The 20160-nt window shown below is 44.4% G+C and overlaps 1 protein-coding gene across 7 annotated transcripts in view; it reads right to left on the reverse strand.

Annotated features, from left to right (window-relative positions):
- LOC118395988 (tripartite motif-containing protein 44-like) overlaps window positions 1-20160 on the reverse strand; it is a 137830-nt gene that overhangs the window by 104312 nt on the left and 13358 nt on the right. For all 7 annotated transcript variants that reach the window (XM_052465963.1, XM_052465964.1, XM_052465961.1 and 4 more), the window contains exon 3: window positions 4858-4935. In XM_052465963.1, coding sequence (XP_052321923.1) covers window positions 4858-4935 — 78 coding nt within the window. The remainder of the gene's footprint in view (window positions 1-4857; window positions 4936-20160) is intronic.

The following is a 20160-nucleotide window of genomic DNA, read 5'->3' on the forward strand; positions in this document are numbered from 1 at the left end:
TATTTTTCTACCCCCTGCTTCATGCTATACAATCCCTTCCTTATGAATTAATATTATTAATCAGATATAATAAAACAGAGCATAAGTTTCATTAGTTATAGTTCTATTTAAAATGTAGATATTGTTTAGTCATTATTCATAAAATTCCTAACAGTTATGTATCGGAGTACAAATGACTTTCAACCTTCGTCTCTCCCGAGCCCGTACGGGAGTTGTAGTGATGAGACAAGATAGTAGCTACTAACAATTGCATACCACAAAATTGGGGAGAAAAAAGGGGGTAAAATTCAACAAAAAAAAAAGACAAAATACTTGTATTTTGAAATGTATTTCATTAAAATGTATTCCTATATTTTAAAATACTTATATTTTCAAGTAGCCGGCCCTAGCAGCAACATCCTCAGTAACGGCTACAAAAATGTTTTACTTGCCAGGACTGTGATATGTTGTTGTTTATCAACCTTGGTTGCACTGTAAGTCACTCTGGATAAGAGTGTCTGCTAAATGACCAAAACGTTAAAGTACATGTGAAAATGAACATGCCAAAATGAACTACAAAGCACACTGGGTATTATTATTGGCCTTGTTTCAGGGTCATGTTTAGATGAGATACAGCTTAACCTAATTCTCCTAACCTGCTATGTTAATTCTCCTAACCTGCTGCGTAAGTTCCCCTAAATCTGCCAAGAAAAGTACATTTTTACAAAAGTTATATCCCTTCTAGGCAAAACCTTGTTTCAGGGCAGAGCTCATAAGAATAATACTCTGCATGCTTTGCGATTGTCCATTTTTACATACGCATTAAGTCAATTTAGCAGATGCAGCTTACTGATCACTGCACCTGTACACAGCCCATCTGTAAATAGCCCACCCCAACTACCCCATTCCCATATTGCTTATTAGTTTTTTTGCACCTAAGTATCTCTACTTGCACATCATCATCTGCACATCTATCACTCCAGTGTTAATCTGCTAAATTGTAATTATTTCACCACTATGGCCTATTTATTGCCTTCTACATTTGCACACACTGTATATAGATTTTTCTATTGTGTTATTGACTGTACATTTGTTTATCCCATGTGTAAATCTGTGCGGTTGTTTTTGTCACACTACTTTACTTTATCTAGGCCAGGTGGCAGTTGTAAATGAGAACTTCTTAACTGGCCTACCTGGTAAAGTAAAGGTGAAATAAAATAAAACTAAAAAATAACACAACATAGTGCCATCAGACTTCTGATCCCAATGCAAAGTGAAAGGGGGCCAAAAAATGGTGAACCACTATAATAATATTAATTAATATATTAGTATAGAAAAGTATTTGTTATTTTGAAAATACTAATTATTAAAGTATCTTGTTACAAAATACATTAGAGTGTAGTTCAGCCCAGCGTAATACAAATTCTATAATACTCAGAAGTAACTGAAATGAAATGCATATTTAAAATACATACTGCGCATCTCTGTGTACACTTGTTATGAAACTTTCTGTGAAGGTCATTTCCTCCCATATAGGTCCTGCTAGTGCTCATCCCCAGGCCCAGGGTCTGTGTAATGTTTTTAAAAGGGCTAAAAAGCATTAATGGAACATTAGAAGCAAATGACTTTGAACGGTCAGTCCCTCCCTCTGGCAACAATGGCCCCACTCCAAATTAACACTTTTCCAGGGAGATCCAAAGCTCCATTCTGCGCTCTCGCTCTCTCCGTTATCGGCGTTTCTCTGCCAGCAATCAAATTTTCCAAATTCTCCACTAACTCAACAGAGGAGAGGTACCATGTTTTATTTACCTTCAGTGGCGGGTATTCATGGATGCCAAGGGAAGCCAGACTTCCCCAAAAAATTGACTGTGTTTCATAATTTTCTTTCAATTCACAAGAGGCTGAATGTATCTCACTGGAGAAAGCATCCAAGCGAGCGAGAAATTGCCACTCTCTGCATGTGTAAATCATCTATCTGATGCTGTCTGGTCAAACGTTATATGACATTGTTGCCACCCATAGCATTGAATGTAAGGGAAGCCAGCGAGCACTTTGCCTCCCTTGATTAAAAAAAGTATAAATAGCAAATCAGCGTTGAGCTAAACTAAGTGAGCTCAACTGTGAATGGTCCTGGCGAACCCCAAAAAAAGTGTCAAGGGAAGCAAGTTTGGATTTGGCTTCACTCCAATCACATCACGTTGAGTGCAAAGAAAAATCTGATTCTGATCCAACCATAAATTCTTAAATTGTGCACCTGGCATGAGAGGATAGTAAAAAAATGTAGCTAGATGTAATAGGCTAATGTTTACTAACTGGCCTGGCGCATTGTTGTCCATGAAAGAAATGTAGGTTTGCGAGCAAGAATTTTAGCCAGGTAGCCTAGGACAACAAAAAATAAAAGCGTGTACTGTATGACAGAGTCATAGACCGTTTTGTCAACATGAACGAGCGGAGGATGGCATTGTCGTTTCTATACAAGTAGGGTGAGTCAACTGTTTTTCCACACACACACACACACACACACACACACACACACACACACACACACACACACACACACACACACACACACACACACACAGACAGAAATCAGAACCATGGACAGCCACATCATAGTTAGCTTACATTGATTGGACAAGATCGTTTTTGGTATCTTTTAGGTGATTTAATGATTGTGAAGTTGAAAATGGGGCTGGCATAGTCAAGGCAGCTCCTGTTTTCTTTGCGACTTGCGGTAACGTCCCGTTGGTTCTAACAATAGTTGTTTAGTAGTCCGGAAATGTCAGAAACATTAACTTGCTTGACCATGCTGTAGGTCATGTAACTGTTTGTTACATTGACAGAGGTCACTCTAAGGTTTTGTGATGAAACAAAGGCGTGGTTGAATTTATTCTGCCACTGTGTCTTATTGTCTTGGCGTTAGGCCTATATATCACGGTCGCAAGGCATACGAACTAACAGGATATAGAGCAAACAAGGCAATTATCACAACACATAGGTTGTAGATTGGCTTTTTTTCTGGCTTGGCTCCCCAGTGATTTTACGCACGCACTACTGCTGTTTACTTTCACCCTTTTTTACTCTGTAATGTAAAAATGGGGAAAGCAAGGGAGGGAAAGAGAGGGCCTGTGGCATTCTAACGGCAGGAGTTTCAATGCCCTGCGCCTTTCACGGTTGTGAAGGAAAGTCAGGTATATTGAGCTCCTGGGCAAGGATACATACGGTAATTAAATTAAAATGCTGTGAAAGGAGAGAGAGAAGGACAAAGGGAGGGAGAGGCAGAGAGAGAGAAAGACTGAAAGAGCAGGAGAAAGAAAGAAATAGGCCAACAGTTTAGTTTTTCCCATGCATTTCTGTCTGTTCCTCGCATCCCTGTGACAGCTTTAATGTGTACTTTTCTAGATTTTCTGAAGCAGGGAAAAGGGATGGAGCAGAAAGGTGTGTTTGTGTGTGTTCGGTGCTCCTAATATGGGCCATGTCTGAAGCGAGCGAGCGAGAAGCAGCCAGCAGCACCACCCCAGCAGGCATTGTGCCACTGACTGCATTATGCAGAGGAAACAGTAAATAAAATATGAGACAGAGGTAAATATGCTGACTACCTGCTGCCTTGATCCCCCCGGTTAACACACTGTTTGTTACCTGCTCTCAGAGACAGATGCATAGACACACACGCAAGAACGCACGCGCAAGAAGAAGCTGTGACATTTGAGAGCGTGGAGAGGACACAGCGACAAATCCACCAAATGGTTCCTGACAGGTCAGCCTGTGAATAAGGAGGGAAGTGGATTTTCCTGAACACGCCACACCTCTCTGGTGATAGTACAGAAGACAAAAGGTCCAGGAAGGCCTGGGGGCAGCGGGAAGGCCTGGGGGCAGCGTTGATATTTCAGTATGATAAATTGCCGGGGCTGGGGCTGCCCATAAGAGTATTACCTTTTCAAAGGGTGTTCAAATGAACCTGCTAGATTATGGTGCATAGCTGCAGGTCATCTCTCAGCGGGAGACAGAGTTATGTAACGACACAGCAGAGCGTTAGGCCTGCAGGGTTCGCTGGGAGGCCAGGTACAACACTGTCTATGGTAAATAAATTAGACCTGGCTGGTTAGCACTGACCTAACTCCCAGACCTGCACGCACGCACACCATTTGATTTCCAGTGACTGTGTCCCCACACTAACCTATCTGGGCAGGAATTACAGCTATCCTTTCCAAGTTCGATCTGGAATAGTGAAAGTCTATTTCAGTTGTTGTGTGTTTTAAATTGGTCTACCTGAGGTAGCTTGAGGGAGCTGAGAGGGATATCAACTTTCTACTAATATCACTCTATTAACAGGACCCCTGCCAAATAACCTACTCCATGTCAAACATGCATGTTCAATAACTTCACTAAACAATAAACTACCTAGAGGGAGACCTACAGTCACTAGCACTGTATGAAAGCAATCCAGGACCCTGTACTATGTCTCAGCAGTAAACAAGGATGTTGTGACGATATCTTGTCTATAGTCCTGCTCAACAGAGCCATGTATGTGTGTCTGGGAGGAGATGAAGACAGATTTAGGTGGTGATGTCATAAATCTCTAGGTTCTTAGACAGGGAGCCAAATGGAAGCCCTCCCAGTGAAAGGAACACAGTGGATAGATGGGAATAATTGGCTCCCATGTATACCCCCTCTGTCTCATTTAGGATGTCATCTCTGTGTAATCCATCTTAAGCTCACAATACACTGATATGTCATACTGCCACTGACGGGATTCGTTGTTATAGAATTTGAAGGAAAAGAATCATCATCAGACGTTCTCGTTCAAAGCAATGTTCCGAGGTAGAAACACCATCAGCCATATTGGAATGTTAGTTGTAACAGTTTTGTTGTACTGACCTCAGGGTTGGTCCACTTGGTCTTGATGTGGTCAGCCATGTTCTGTGTGCATCCCAGCAGGTCGTAACCCTCCCTGCTCTGGAGGAGAAAAAAGACACCACAAAGACACAGTAAAACCATTTGAAGTTGGTTTTTAAACTTTGTAAAAAGTATCACACTTGATTCATGACAAATTGGTACTACAATGATAATGTGTTAATTCAATATATATATATATATATATATATATATATATATACTGCTCAAAAACATAAAGGGAACACTTAAACAACACAATGTAACTTCAAGTCAATCACACTTCTGTGAAATCAAACTGTCCACTTAAGAAGCAACACTGATTGACAATAAAACAATATATATTTCACCTTTATTTAACCAAGTAGGCTAGTTGAGAACAAGTTCTCATTTGCAACTGCGACCTGGCCAAGATAAAGCATAGCAGTGTGAACAGACAACACAGAGTTACACATGGAGTAAACAATTAACAAGTCAATAACACAGTAGAAAAAAAGGGGTCTATATACAATGTGTGCAAAAGGCATGAGGAGGTAGGCAAATAATTACAATTTTGCAGATTAACACTGGAGTGAGAAATGATCAGATGGTCATGTACAGGTAGAGATATTGGTGTGCAAAAGAGCAGAAAAGTAAATAAATAAAAACTGTGGGGATGAGGTAGGTGAAAATGGGTGGGCTATTTACCAATAGACTATGTACAGCTGCAGCGATCGGTTAGCTGCTCAGATAGCTGATGTTTGAAGTTGGTGAGGGAGATGAAAGTCTCCAACTTCAGCGATTTTTGCAATTCGTTCCAGTCACAGGCAGCAGAGTACTGGAACGAAAGGCGGCCAAATGAGGAGTTGGCTTTAGGGATGTCCAGTGAGATACATCTGCTGGAGCGCGTGCTACGGATGGGTGTTGCCATCGTGACCAGTGAACTGAGATAAGGCGGAGCTTTACCTAGCATGGACTTGTAGATGACCTGGAGCCAGTGGGTCTGGCGACGAATATGTAGCGAGAGCCAGCCGGCTAGAGCATACAAGTCGCAGTGGTGGGTGGTATAAGGTGCTTTAGTGACAAAACGGATGGCACTGTGATAAAGTGCATCCAGTTTGCTGAGTAGAGTGTTGGAAGCAATTTTGTAGATGACATCGGCCGAAGTCAAGGATCGGTGGGATAGTCAGTTTTACTAGGGTAAGCTTGGCGGCGTGAGTGAAGGAGGCTTTGTTGCGGAATAGAAAGCTGATTCTTGATTTGATTTTCGATTGGAGATGTTTGATATGAGTCTGGAAGGAGAGTTTGCAGTCTAGCCAGACACCTAGGTACTTATAGATGTCCACATATTCAAGGTCGGAACCATCCAGGGTGGTGATGCTAGTCGGGCATGCGGGTGCAGGCAGCGATCGGTTGAAAAGCATGCATTTGGTTTTACTAGAGTTTAAGAGCAGTTGGAGGCCACGGAAGGAGTGTTGTATGGCATTGAAGCTCGTTTGGAGGTTAGATAGCACAGTGTCCAATGACGGGCCGAAAGTATATAGAATGGTGTCGTCTGCGTAGAGGTGGATCAGGGAATCGCCCGCAGCAAGAGCAACATCATTGATATATACAGAGAAAAGAGTCGGCCCGAGAATTGAGCCCTGTGGCACCCCCATAGAGACTGCCAGAGGACCGGACAGCATGCCCTCCGATTTGACACACTGAACTCTGTCTGCAAAGTAATTGGTGAACCAGGCAAGGCAGTCATCCGAAAAACCGAGGCTACTGAGTCTGCCGATAAGAATATGGTGATTGACAGAGTCGAAAGCCTTGGCAAGGTCGATGAAGACGGCTGCACAGTACTGTCTTTTATCGATGGCGGTTATGATATCGTTTAGTACCTTGAGTGTGGCTGAGGTGCACCCGTGACCGGCTCGGAAACCAGATTGCGGAGAAGGTGCGGTGGGATTCGAGATGGTCAGTGACGTGTTTGTTGACTTGGCTTTCGAAGACCTTAGATAGGCAGGGCAGGATGGATATAGGTCTGTAACAGTTTGGGTCCAGGGTGTCTCCCCCTTTGAAGAGGGGGATGACTGCGGCAGCTTTCCAATCCTTGGGGATCTCAGACGATATGAAAGAGAGGTTGAACAGGATGGTAATAGGGGTTGCGACAATGGCGGCGGATAGTTTCAGAAATAGAGGGTCCAGATTTTTCAAGTCCAGCTGATTTATACGGGTCCAGGTTTTGCAGCTCTTTCAGAACATCTGCTATCTGGATTTGGGTAAAGGAGAACCTGGAGAGGCTTGGGCGAGGAGCTGCGGGGGGGGTGGAGCTGTTGGCCGAGGTTGGAGTAGCCAGTCGGAAGGCATTGCCTGCCGATGAGAAATGCTTGTTGAAGTTTTCGATAATCATGGATTTATCGGTGGTGACCGTGTTACCTAGCCTCAGTGCAGTGGGCAGCTGGGAGGAGGTCCTCTTGTTCTCCATGGATTTCACAGTGTCCCAGAACTTTTTGGAGTTGGAGCTACAGGATGCTAACTTCTGCTTGAAGAAGCTGGCCTTAGCTTTCCTGACTGACTGCGTGTATTGGTTCCTGACTTCCCTGAACAGTTGCAAATCGCAGGGACTATTCGATGCTATTGCAGTCCATCACAGGATGTTTTTGTGCTGGTCGAGGGCAGTCAGGTCTGGAGTGAACCAAGGGCTGTATCTGTTCTTAGTTCTGCATTTTTTGAACGGCGCATGCTTATCTAAAATGGTGAGGAAGTTACTCTTAAAGAATGACCAGGCATCCTCAACTGACGGGATGAGGTCAATGTCCTTCCAGGATACCCGGGCCAGGTCGATTAGAAAGGCCTGCTCACAGAAGTGTTTTAGGGAGCGTTTGACAGTGATGAGGGGTGGTCGTTTGACTGCGGCTCCGTAGCGGATACAGGCAATGAGGCAGTGATCGCTGAGATCCTGGTTGAAGACAGCGGAGGTGTATTTGGAGGGCCAGTTGGTCAGGATGACGTCTATGAGGGTGCCCTTGCTTACAGAGTTGGGGTTGTACCTGGTGGGTTCCTTGAAGATTTGTGTGAGATTGAGGGCATCTAGCTTAGATTGTAGGACTGCCGGGGTGTTAAGCATATCCCAGTTTAGGTCACCTAACAGTACAAACTCTGAAGCTAGATGGGGGGCGATCAATTCACAAATGTTTTCCAGGGCACAGCTGGGAGCTGAGGGGGTTTGGTAGCAGGCGGCAACAGTGAGAGACTTATTTCTGTAGAGAGTGATTTTCAAAATTAGTAGTTCGAACTGTTTGGGTATGGACCTGGAAAGTATGACATTACTTTGCAGGCTATCTCTGCAGTAGACTGCAACTCCTCCCCCTTTAGCAGTTCTATCTTGACGGAAGATGTTATAGTTGGGTATGGAAATCTCTGAATTTTTGATGGCCTTCCTGAGCCAGGATTCAGACACGGCAAGGACATCAGGGTTAGCAGAGTGTGCTAAATCAGTGAGTAAAACAAACTTAGGGAGGATGCTTCTGATGTTGACATGCATGAAACCAAGGCTTTTTTGATCACAGAAGTCAACAAATGAGGGTGCCTGGGGACATGCAGGGCCTGGGTTTACCTCCACATCACCCGCGGAACAGAGAAGGAGTAGTATGAGGGTGCGGCTAAAGGCTATCAAAACTGGTCGCCTAGAGCGTTGGGGACAGCGAATAAGAGGAGCAGGTTTCTGGGCATGGTAGAATATATTCAGGGCATAATGCGCAGACAGAGGTATGGTGGGGTGCGGGTACAGCGGAGGTAAGCCCAGGCACTGGGTGATGATGAGAGAGGTTGTATCTGTGGACAGGCTGGTTGTAATGGGTGAGGTCACCGCATGTGTGGGAGGTGGGACAAAGGAGGTATCAGGGGTATAAAGAGTGGAACTAGGGGCTCCATTGTGAACTAAAACAATGATAACTAACCTGAGCAACAGTATACAAGGCATATTGACATTTGAGAGAGACATACAGCGAGGCATACCTTAATCACAGGTGTTGAATTGGGAAAGCTAGCTCAAACAGTAGGTGAGACAACAACAGGTAATCAGCTAGCACAACAACAGCAGGTAAAATGGCGTCGACTAGGCAACGGGGCCAACAGATAAAACAAACAAGCAGAATGGAGTACCGTGATTAATGGACAGTCCAGCGTGCATCAGCTATGTAGCCAAGTGATCAGTGTCCAGGGGGCAGCAGTGGATGGGGCAGGGAAGCTGGACTGGCGAGTGTTATCCAGGTTAAAAACTAACAATGAATAAATAGCTTGGAGCTAGTTAGCTTCTGGAGGTTCTTGAGTGTGTTCTAAAAATTTAAAATAATAGCGATTCCGTATCACATTGGGTGAGGCAGGTTTCCGGAAGGTATAAACTAATTAAAAATCGGAAAGAGATTGAAAGTACATATGGGTCCAGTGAGTGTTTGGGTCGCGGCGATGCAGACGGTTAGCAGGCCTGTGCTAACAAGCTAACAGTTAGCAGGCCGGGGTAAACAAGGTAGCAGTTAGCGGACCAGGGCTAACAAGCTAGCAGTTAGCAGGCCGAATTAGCAAGCAAGGAGATATCAAGGGCTAGAGAGTTAGCCTTTGGGGGACGTCGCGATGGGGTGAGTCTGTTTATTCCTCTTCATGCGGTGACATCGATAGACCGGTCGTGGGCCCGGGTATTGTAGCCCAGGAGTATGCGTCGGTGGTAAGCACAGGTGCTCTGGCCGGGCTAGCTTCAAGCTAAGTGGGTGGAAACGCTAGCCAGGAGTAATCATCCGGGGTTGCGGTTTAGCTAGATAGCTAGTTGTGAAGATCCAGCTGAAAAATGTTCCGTTTGCGTTGGGAATCCGGGGATCAAAAATAAATAGGTCCGTTATGCTCTGGTTAGCGTCGCGTTGTTTGAACTGGCAAGAGCTTTCCGAGCTAAAGGTTAGCTGATGACCGGTTAGCTGAAGACCGCTAGCATAGCTGGTGGTTAGCTGGCTTGCTTCAGTTGAGGGGTTCCGGTTCCGAAGTAAATATAAATACTTTAGGAAAAAGTAGCTACATTGGGTGAGGCGGGTTGCAGGAGAGGATTTGGAAGCTTAGGTTTAGCAAAATGTTTTTAAAGATATGCGAAGAAAAATATGTAAAAACGAAAAAGAAACGATATATACAAGGGACAAGATGCGACAGGACGACTTACGCCATCTTGGAAATCTTGGAAAACACACATGCTGTTGTGCAAATGGAATAGACAACAGGTTAAAATGCTAGGCAATTAGCAAGACACCCCCAATAAAGGAGTGGTTCTGCAGGTGGTGACCACAGACCACTTCTCAGTTCCTATGCTTCCTGGCTGATGTTTTGGTCACTTTTGAATGCTGGCGATGCTTTCACTCTAGTGAGCAAGCCAACGAGCGCTGACCTCCGGGGATGCGTGCATTTATCAGACCACCCCACCTCTTTAAGGAATACCTAGGATAGGATAAGTAATCCTTCTCACCCCCCTTTAAGATTTAGATGCACTATTGTAAAGTGACTGTTCCACTGGATGTCATAAGGTGAATGCACCAATTTGTAAGTCGCTCTCGATAAGAGCGTCTGCTAAATGACTTAAATGTAAATGTAAATGTAGTGGTAGCATGAGACGGAGTCTACAACCCACACAAGTGGCTCAGGTAGTGCAGCTCATCCAGGATGGCACATCAAGGCGAACTGTGGCAAAAAGGTTTGCTGTGTCTGTCAGCGTAGTGTCCAGAGCATGGAGGCGCTACCAGGAGACAGGCCAGTACATCAGGAGACGTGGAGGAGGCCATAGGAGGGCAACAACCCAGCAGCAGGACCGCTACCTCCGCCTTTATGCAAGGAGGAGCAGGAGGAGCAATGCCAGAGCCCTGCAAAATGACCTCCAGCAGGCCACAAATGTGCATGTGTCTGCTCAAACGGTCAGAAACAGACTCCATGAGGGTGGTATGAGGGCCCGACGTCCACAGGTGGGGGTTGTGCTTATACAACCCAACACTGTGCAGGACGTTTGGCATTTGCCAGAGAACACCAAGATTGGCAAATTCGCCACTGGCGCCCTGTGCTCTTCACAGATGAAAGCAGGTTCACACTGAGCACATGTGACTGACGTAACAGTCTGGAGACGCCGTGGAGAACGTTCTGCTGCCTGCAATATCCTCCAGCATGACCGGTTTGGTGGTGTGTCAGTCATGGTGTAGGGTGGCATTTCTTTGGGGGGGCCGCACAGCCCTCCTCAGGTAGCCTGACTGCCATTAGGTACCGAGATGAGATCCTCAGACCCCTTGTGAGACCATATGCTGGTGCGGTTGGCCCTGGGTTCCTCCTAATGCAAGACAATGCTAGACCTCATGTGGCTGGAGTGTGTCAGCAGTTCCTGCAAGAGGAAGGCATTGATGCTATAGACTGGCCCGCCCGTTCCCCAGACCTGAATCCAATTGAGCACATCTGGGACATCATGTCTCGCTCCATCCACCAATGCCACGTTGCACCACAGACTGTCCAGGAGTTGACAGATGCTTTAGTCCAGGTCTGGGAGGAGATCCCTCAGGAGACCATCCGCCACCTCATCAGGAGCATGCCCAGGCGTAGGGAGGTCATACAGGCACGTGGCCACACACACTACTGAGCCTAATTTTGACTTGTTTTAAGGACATTACATCAAAGTTGGATCAGCCTGTAGTGTGGTTTCAACGTTAATTCTGAGTGTGACTCCAAATCCAGACCTCCATGGGTTGATAAATTTGATTTCCGTTGATCATTTTTGCGTGATTTTGTTGTCAGCACATTCAACTATGTAAAGAAAAAAGCATTGAATAAGAATATTTAATTCATTCAGATCTAGGATGTGTTATTTTAGTGTTCCCTTGATTTTTTTGAGCAGTGTATATATTTTTTAAATTGTAATTCAGCAGATGCTCTTATCCAGAGCGAGTGGATACAATTTTGTACTTAATCATCATTGTCCTGATAATATCCTGCTAATATCATGATAATTTAATGAAAAAGTCTTGATAAAGTCCTACTAATGTCTTGATAATATCCTGCTAATGTCATGATCATTTCCTGATAATGTATGCCTGAGTGTAAATGTGGCAGTGATAATGTCCTTAACGGTCATCAAAATTGTTAAAAGATTTGAAAAACAATTCTGATAAACGCAATAGTTGGACAATGGATGAAGATACTTCAAAGTTTTAGAATGTTTTAAATCCTTCAGATATTGAACGAATTATTGCACATAAAACATTTAGCTGGCACAGTCAAATAATTAATGGAGTTCGGGGATTATGATGAAAATTCAGGTATTCAATGTATTGTCAAATTTTATTTATTATTAATGCACTCATATATAAATGTTCTAATGGTATCAGGTATTTGTTACAATATGTTGTGTTAGAATATAGAACAGTATATGTGCCTAGTTAGCATAAATACAATGGGTTCATTTGAATATATTAATAAAGTAACAAGAACGTGTGGAACAGGGCTGCAACCACCAACACTTGCTCTGTCTAGGACTACCTGCACTGTCTAGACTGCCTCATTAAACAGTTCAATGGGATTGAAAATGTAAATCGTTATAGTCCCCATAATCGGCACAAAAGTTATTATTTTTCATGAAAGGGCCATAAACAATAACTAGTAATGTTGCAAACTCAAAGAAAGGTTGCTTTCTCACCTTTCTGGTAAAATGTTTTATAAATTGCTGAGGTGTCGTCACTTTTAAGGACATAAGTTCAAGTACACAGTACAAATATGATGTACAGTATGATGTATTTCCTATTCAACAAAACTATGAATAAGGCTTGACTTTACTTATAAGCTTTCTAAATATAGTATAATCAAATTTTAAAATGATGATCTACAAGATTTCACCTTCCTTATAATTGTAAAATACATATTTGTATTAGACCATATTTTCTAAAGGTCTCTCTTGATCAAAACATCAGCTGCCGTTGATGTGAAAGTCTCACAGAGCTCTAGCTTGGCTTCCTTATCTCGTTAGGAAGTGTCCTTTCATCTCATATTAGCTTAGATGTAAGGTCCTCTATTTAGGGGACATGCGTGGTTCTGGTACCGGTTGGTTTATAGATTGAAATGTTTTGCATTCAGCGATAGCCCTGGTTCCCATGAACGCAGTGTTATTTCTGAGACTGTGTGACATAAGATGTGAAATCTGAAAACACTTGAAGCTGGGATGTCCCGCCTACCATTTTATTCACTTTTCCGACTGTCTGTCAACTCCTGGCTGAACTCTACATCGCAGCCACTGACATAGATTTATAGCGATTTATCTCAAATAATTCAGATTTGAAATAAAATAGACTTTCTGTTTGTCATAGACGACAAGACTAAAAGCTCAGACGAAGAGACCTATAAACACTTTGTGAGAAAACAGAAATCCACTTTGAGTAAAAATAAAATAACACTTACATTCTCAAAGATGTAGCCTACAACACAGTACTTGTGATCATTTTAAGGAGAACAAAAATAACTTACATTTGAACACCAACACAGAAGCTTGAGGCATTTTCCCAATTAAGTAGCCTAGTTTTGTTGTTGGCTACTTGAAGAGAACTAGGGCCCATCACTCACAGCCCACCTCTTCCAATACATTGTAGAAAAGTGCGCATGTAATTCTACTAGATGAAGAGCTGGAAAGAGTACAATATCCTGGCATTTAAACCATACTCGATTTTTGAAATGTTGCAAACTATTAAACATTCTATTTTCGCATACTGAGAATATGTCATATGTGTACCGTAATTGCTGGACTATTAAGCGCACCTGAATATAAACGGCACCCACTGAATTATTAAAAAATATGTATTTTGTACATAAATAAGCCGCACATGTCTATAAGCCGCAGGTGCCTACCGGTACATTGAAACAAATGAACTTTACACAGCCTTTAAACGAAACACGGCTTGTAACAAAAATAAATAGGCTTTAACGAAACACGGCTTGTAACAAAAATTAAAACAGTAGCCTACCAAGAAAGTCATTGGTCACTATCTTCCTCCTCCTGTGCACTGAATCCACTGAAGTCATCTCCTTCGGTGTCAGAGATGAATAGCCTCAGAATTGCTTCATCCGATGTTGGATCGTTTTCATTGTCGCTCTCATCACTTTCATCCGGAGGCAAATACCCCGCTGAGCTTCAACACGCAGCAGTCCAGCCTTTTGAAACCCGTTGATGATAGTGGATTATTTTGACAATGCTCCACGCTGTCAGGACCCACTGGCAGACTTGACCATAAGATGCTCTTCGCATGCGGCCCGTTTTAGTGAAGGATTTCTCCCCACTTTTCATCCAAGCTTCCCACTGAACAAGGAGCGCCACCTTAAATGCACGATTTACACTGATGTCGAGTAGCTGCAAATACTTTTAGGCCATCTGCTTTTCTTCCCTCTGAAAGCTTTTGTTGTCTTTCTGCACTGAGTCAGTTACTCACGCTGCTGTTTCCAACGTCTTATCATCGACTCATTAAGGCCAAGCTCTCATGCAGCGGCTCTATTTCCTTTTCCAACAGCCAGATTTATCGCCTTTAACTTGAAAGCTGCATCATATGCAGTTCTCCGTGTCTTTGCCATGATGAGGGTGACAAAATTACTACCGTAATCAGAATGATGGGAAGTTTGAGCGCGCTCGATTTTACGTCACATTATGTGACGGTGCTCAGTTTTTTGGCGGCATGAATCTTGTGAAAGCTGGAAAAATCCATAAATTAGCAGCGTCATTGTATAAACCGCGAGCTTCAAAGTGTGGGAATAAAGTAGCGGCTTATAGTCCGGAAATTACGGTAATTGCGTTGTTTCCCACTATTCGTTGATTACGGTAGCGCATCCCCATATCTAATTGATCAGCTGTGGTCAAAGCCAAAATGAGTATGACGTGCGGGAATTTAATGTATACTCAATTTTAAAAACAGGATTTATTTTCTCATCCTCAAACGGGACAATATTTAGGACAAGAGTATGGGTATTCATTGACCCTGAGAAACACCCACTCTTTGACTGGAAAGAGAAATATTTCTACGCTGCAGGAGCTGTATTTACTACGCTGTCTTCCGGGACAATGTGGACCAACCAGAGTTCCAATGCCACAATTGTTTACTTGCAGAGGACTATAGAGAAGTGGCTACTCTTAGCAAACACATTAACAATTTACACAATCTATTGGGGAAAGCACTCCCGCCTACCTTCTCCTTGTCTACTACCCAGACTGGACACCATTACGATGTGCTGAGAGTATCACCACCATGTCAACTCTCTTTGCCTTCCAGAGACCCCTCCCAGAAGAAGTCTCCCACTTAAATAAAAAATGGAGCAGGACCATCGCTTCTGATGGATTTAGGCTTGTTGAGAACAAGTTCTCATTTGCAACTGTGACCTGGCCAAGATAAAGCAAAGCAGCTCGACACATACAACAACACAGAGTTACACGTGGAATAAACAAACATACAATCAATAATACAGTAGAAAAAGTCTATAAACAGCATGTGCAAATGAGGTAGGATAAGAGAGGTAAGGCAATAAATAGACCATGGTGGCAAAGGAATTACAATATAGTTAATTAAACACTGGAATGGTAGGATGTGCAAGAAGAGATACTGGGGTGCAAAGGAGCAAGATAAATAAATAAATACAGTATCGGGATGAGGTAGATTGGATGGGCTATTTACAGATGAGCTATGGACAAGTGCAGTGATATGTGAGCTGCGCTGACAGCTGGTGCTTAAAGCTAGTGATGGAGGTAAGAGTCCGCAGCTTCAGAGATTTTTGCAGTTCGTACCAGTCATTGACGGCAGAAAACTGGAAGGAGAGGCGGCCAAAGGGCTTTACCTAGCAGAGACTTGTAAGATGACCTGGAGTCAGTGGGTTTGGCGATGAGTATGAAGCGAGGGCCACCCAACGAGAGCATACAGGATGCTTTGTTGCGAAATAGGAAGCCGATTCTAGATTTAATTTTGGAATGGAGATGTTTAATGTGAGTCTGGAAGGAGAGTTTACAGTCTAACCAGACACCTACGTATTTGTAGTTGTCCATATATTCTAAGTCAGAACCGTCCAGAGCAGTGATGCTGGACGGGCGGTCAGGTGCAGGCAGCGATTGATTGAAGAGCATGCATTTAGTTTTACTTGCAGTTGGAGGCCACGGAAGGAGTGTTGTATGGCATTGAAGCTCATCTGGAGGTTAGTTAACACAGTGTCCAAAGAAGGGCCAGCGGTATACAGATTGTGTCGTCTGTGTAGAGGTGGATCAAAGAATCACCAGCAGCAAGAGCGACATCATTGATGTATACAGAGAAGAGAGTCGGCCCGAGAATTGAACCCTGTGGCACCCCCATAGAGACTGTTAGAGGTCCAGACATCAGGCCCTCTGATTTGACATACTGAACTCTATCAGAGAAGTAGTTGGTGAACCAGGCAAGGAAATCATTTGAGAAAGGCTGTTGAGTCTGCCAATAAGAATGTTGTGATTGACAGAGTCGAAAGCCTTAGCCAGGTCGATGAATACGGCTGGACAGTAATGTCTCTTATTGATGGTGGTTATGATATCATTTCGGACCTTGAGCGTGGCTGAGGTGCACCCATGACCAGCTCTGAAACCAGATACCGTAGCGGAGAAGGTACGGTGAGATTTGAAATGGTTGGTAATCCATTTGTTTACATGGCTTTCAAAGACCTTAGAAAGGAAGTGTAGAATAGATATAAGTCAGTAGCAGTTTGTGTCTCCCCCTTTGAAGAGGGCAGCTTTCCAATCTTTGGGAATCTCAGACGATTCGAAAGAGAGGTTGAACAGGCTAGTAATAGGGGTTGCAACAATTTCTGCAGATCATTTGTTGATCCAAGATGGCGTAGCAGTAAGTCGTCCTGTCGTATCGTCTCTCTGTAAATATCGTCTCTTTTTCGTTTTAGATATTTTTCTTCGCATATCTTTAAAAACATTTAGCTAAACCTAAGCTTCCAAATACTCTCCGGCAATCCGCCTCACCCAATGTAGCTACTTTTCCTAAAGTATTTATATTTACTTCGGAACCGGAACCCCTCAACTGAAGCTAGCCAGCTAACCACCAGCTATGCTAGCGGTCTTCAGCTAACTGGTCATCAGCTAACCTTTAGCTCGGAAAGCTCTCGCCAGTTCGAACAACGCGATGCTAACCAGAGCATTACGGACCTATTTATTTTTTATCCCCGGATTCCCTCCGCAAACGGAATTTTTTTTTCAGCTGGATCTTCACAACTAGCTATCGAGCTAAACCCTGGTTGATTACTCCTGGCTAGCGTTTCCACCCACGTAGCTTGAAGCTAGCCCGGCCAGAGCTCCTGTGTTCCTAGCATACTCCTGGGCTTCTATACCCGGATCCACGACCGGCCTATCGATGTCACTGCATGAAGAGGAATAAACAGACTCACCCCATCGCAACGTCCTCCAAAGGCTAACTCTCTAGCCCTCGCTATCTCCTTGCTTGCTAATTCGGCATGCTAACTGCTAGCTTGTTTACCTCGGCCTGCTAATCTGTTAGCTTGTTAGCACAGGCCTGCTAACCGTCTGCATCGCAGTGGCCCATATGTACTTTCTATCTCTTCCCGATTTTTAAAATTTGTTTATACCTTCCGGAAACCTGCCTCACCCAATGTGATACGGAATCGCTATTATTTAAAATTTTTAGAACACACTCAAGAACCTCCAGAAGCTAACCAGCTAACTAGCTACAAGCTATTTAGTCATTGTTAGTTTTTTTACCTGGATAATAATATAATATAATAATAATAATATATGCCATTTAGCTGACGCTTTTATCCAAAGCGACTTACAGTCATGTGTGCATACATTCTACGTATGGGTGGTCCCGGGAATCGAACCCACTACCCTGGCGTTACAAGCGCCATGCTCTACCAACTGAGCCACAGAAGGACCACGCTGATGCACGCTGGACTGTCCATTAATCACGGTACTCCATTCTGCTTGTTTGTTTTATCTGTCGGCCCCGTTGCCTAGTCAATGCCATTTTACCTGCTGTTGTTATGCTAGCTGATTAGCTGTTGTCTCACCCACTGTTTTAGCTAGCTTTCCCAATTCAACACCTGTGTTTACTGTATGCCTCGCTGTATGTCTCTCTCAAATGTAAATATTCCTTGTATACTGTTGCTCAGGTTAGTTATCATTGTTTTAGTTCACAATGGAGCCCCTAGTCCCACTCCTCATACCCCTGATACCTCCTTTGTCCCACCTCCCACATATGCGGTGACCTCACCCATTACAACCAGCATGTCCAGAGATAAAACCTCTCTCATCATCACCCAGTGCCTGGGCTTACCTCCGCCGTACCCGCACCCCACCATACCCCTGTCTGCGCATTATGCCCTGAATATATTCTACCATGCCCAGAAACCTGCTCCTCTTATTCTCTGTCCCCAACGCTCTAGGCGACCAGTTTTGATAGTCTTAAGCCGCACCCTCATACTACTCCTTCTCTGTTCCGCGGGTGATGTGGAGGTAAACCCAGGCCCTGCATGTCCCCAGGCACTCTCATTTGTTGACTGCTGTGATCGACAAAGCCTTGGTTTCATGCATGTCAACATCAGAAGTCTCCTCCCTAAGTTTGTTTTACTCACTGCTTTAGCACACTCTGCTAACCCTGGTGTCCTTGCCGTGTCTGAATCCTGGCTCAGGAAGGCCACCAAAAATTCAGAGATTTCCATACCCAACTATAACATCTTCCGTCAAGATAGAACTGCCAAAGGGGGAGGAGTTGCAGTCTACTGCAGAGATAGCCTGCAAAGTAACGTCATACTTTCCAGGTCCATACCCAAACAGTTCGAACTACTAATTCTGAAAATTACTCTCTCCAGAAATAAGTCTCTTACTGTTGCGGCCTGCTACCGACCCCCCTCAGCTCCCAGCTGTGCCCTGGACACCATTTGTGAATTGATTGCCCCCCATCTAGCTTCAGAGTTTGTTCTGTTTGGTGACCTAAACTGGGATATGCTTAACACCCCAGCAGTCCTACAATCTAAGCTAGAGGCCCTCAATCTCACATAAATCATCAAGGAACCCACCAGGTACAACCCTAACTCTGTAAGTAAGGGCACCCTCATAGATGTCATCCTGACCAACTGGCCCTCCAAATACACCTCAGCTGTCTTCAACCAGGATCTCAGCGACCACTGCCTCATTGCCTGTATCCGCTACGGTGCCGCAGTCAAACGACCACCCCTCATCACTGTCAAACGCTCCCTAAAACACATCTGTGAGCAGGCCTTTCTAATCGACCTGGCCCGGGTATCCTGGAAGGACATTGACCTCATCCCGTCAGTTGAGGATGCCTGGTCATTCTTTAAGAATAACTTCCTCACCATTTTAGATAAGCATGCTCCGTTCAAAAAATGCAGAACTAAGAACAGATACAGCCCTTGGTTCACTCCAGACCTGACTGCCCTCGACCAGCACAAAAACATCCTGTGACGGACTGCAATAGCATCGAATAGTCCCTGCGATTTGCAACTGTTCATGGAAGTCAGGAACCAATACACACAGTCAGTCAGGAAAGCTAAGGCTAGCTTCTTCAGGCAGAAGTTTGCATCCTGTAGCTCCAACTCCAAAAAGTTCTGGGACACTGTGAAGTCCATGGAGAACAAGAGCACCTCCTCCCAGCTGCCCACTGCACTGAGGCTAGGGAACACGGTCACCACCGACAAATCCATGATTATCGAAAACTTCAACAAGCATTTCTCAACGGCTGGCCATGCCTTCCGCCTGGCTACTCCTACCTTGGCCAACAGCTCCGGCCCCCCCGCAGCTCCTCGCCCAAGCCTCTCCAGGTTCTCCTTTACCCAAATCCAGATAATAGATGTTCTGAAAGAGCTGCAAAACCTGGACCCGTATAAATCAGCTGGGCTTGACAATCTGGACCCTCTATTTCTGAAACTATCCGCCGCCATTGTCGCAACCCCTATTACCAGCCTGTTCAACCTCTCTTTCATATCGTCTGAGATCCCCAAGGATTGGAAAGCTGCTGCAGTCATCCCCCTCTTCAAAGTGGGAGACACCCTCGACCCAAACTGTTACAGACCTATATCCATTCTGCCCTGCCTATCTAAGGTCTTCGAAAGCCAAGTCAACAAACAGGTCACTGACCATCTCGAATCCCACCGTACCTTCTCCGCTATGCAATCTGGTTTCCGAGCCGGTCACGGGTGCAGCTCAGCCAAAGAAAGTACTGTGCAGCCGTCTTCATCGACCTTGCCAAGGCTTTCGACTCTGTCAATCACCATATTCTTATCGGCAGA

Source organism: Oncorhynchus keta, chromosome 17, assembly GCF_023373465.1.
Source record: "Oncorhynchus keta strain PuntledgeMale-10-30-2019 chromosome 17, Oket_V2, whole genome shotgun sequence".
NCBI classification, from domain to species: domain Eukaryota; kingdom Metazoa; phylum Chordata; class Actinopteri; order Salmoniformes; family Salmonidae; genus Oncorhynchus; species Oncorhynchus keta.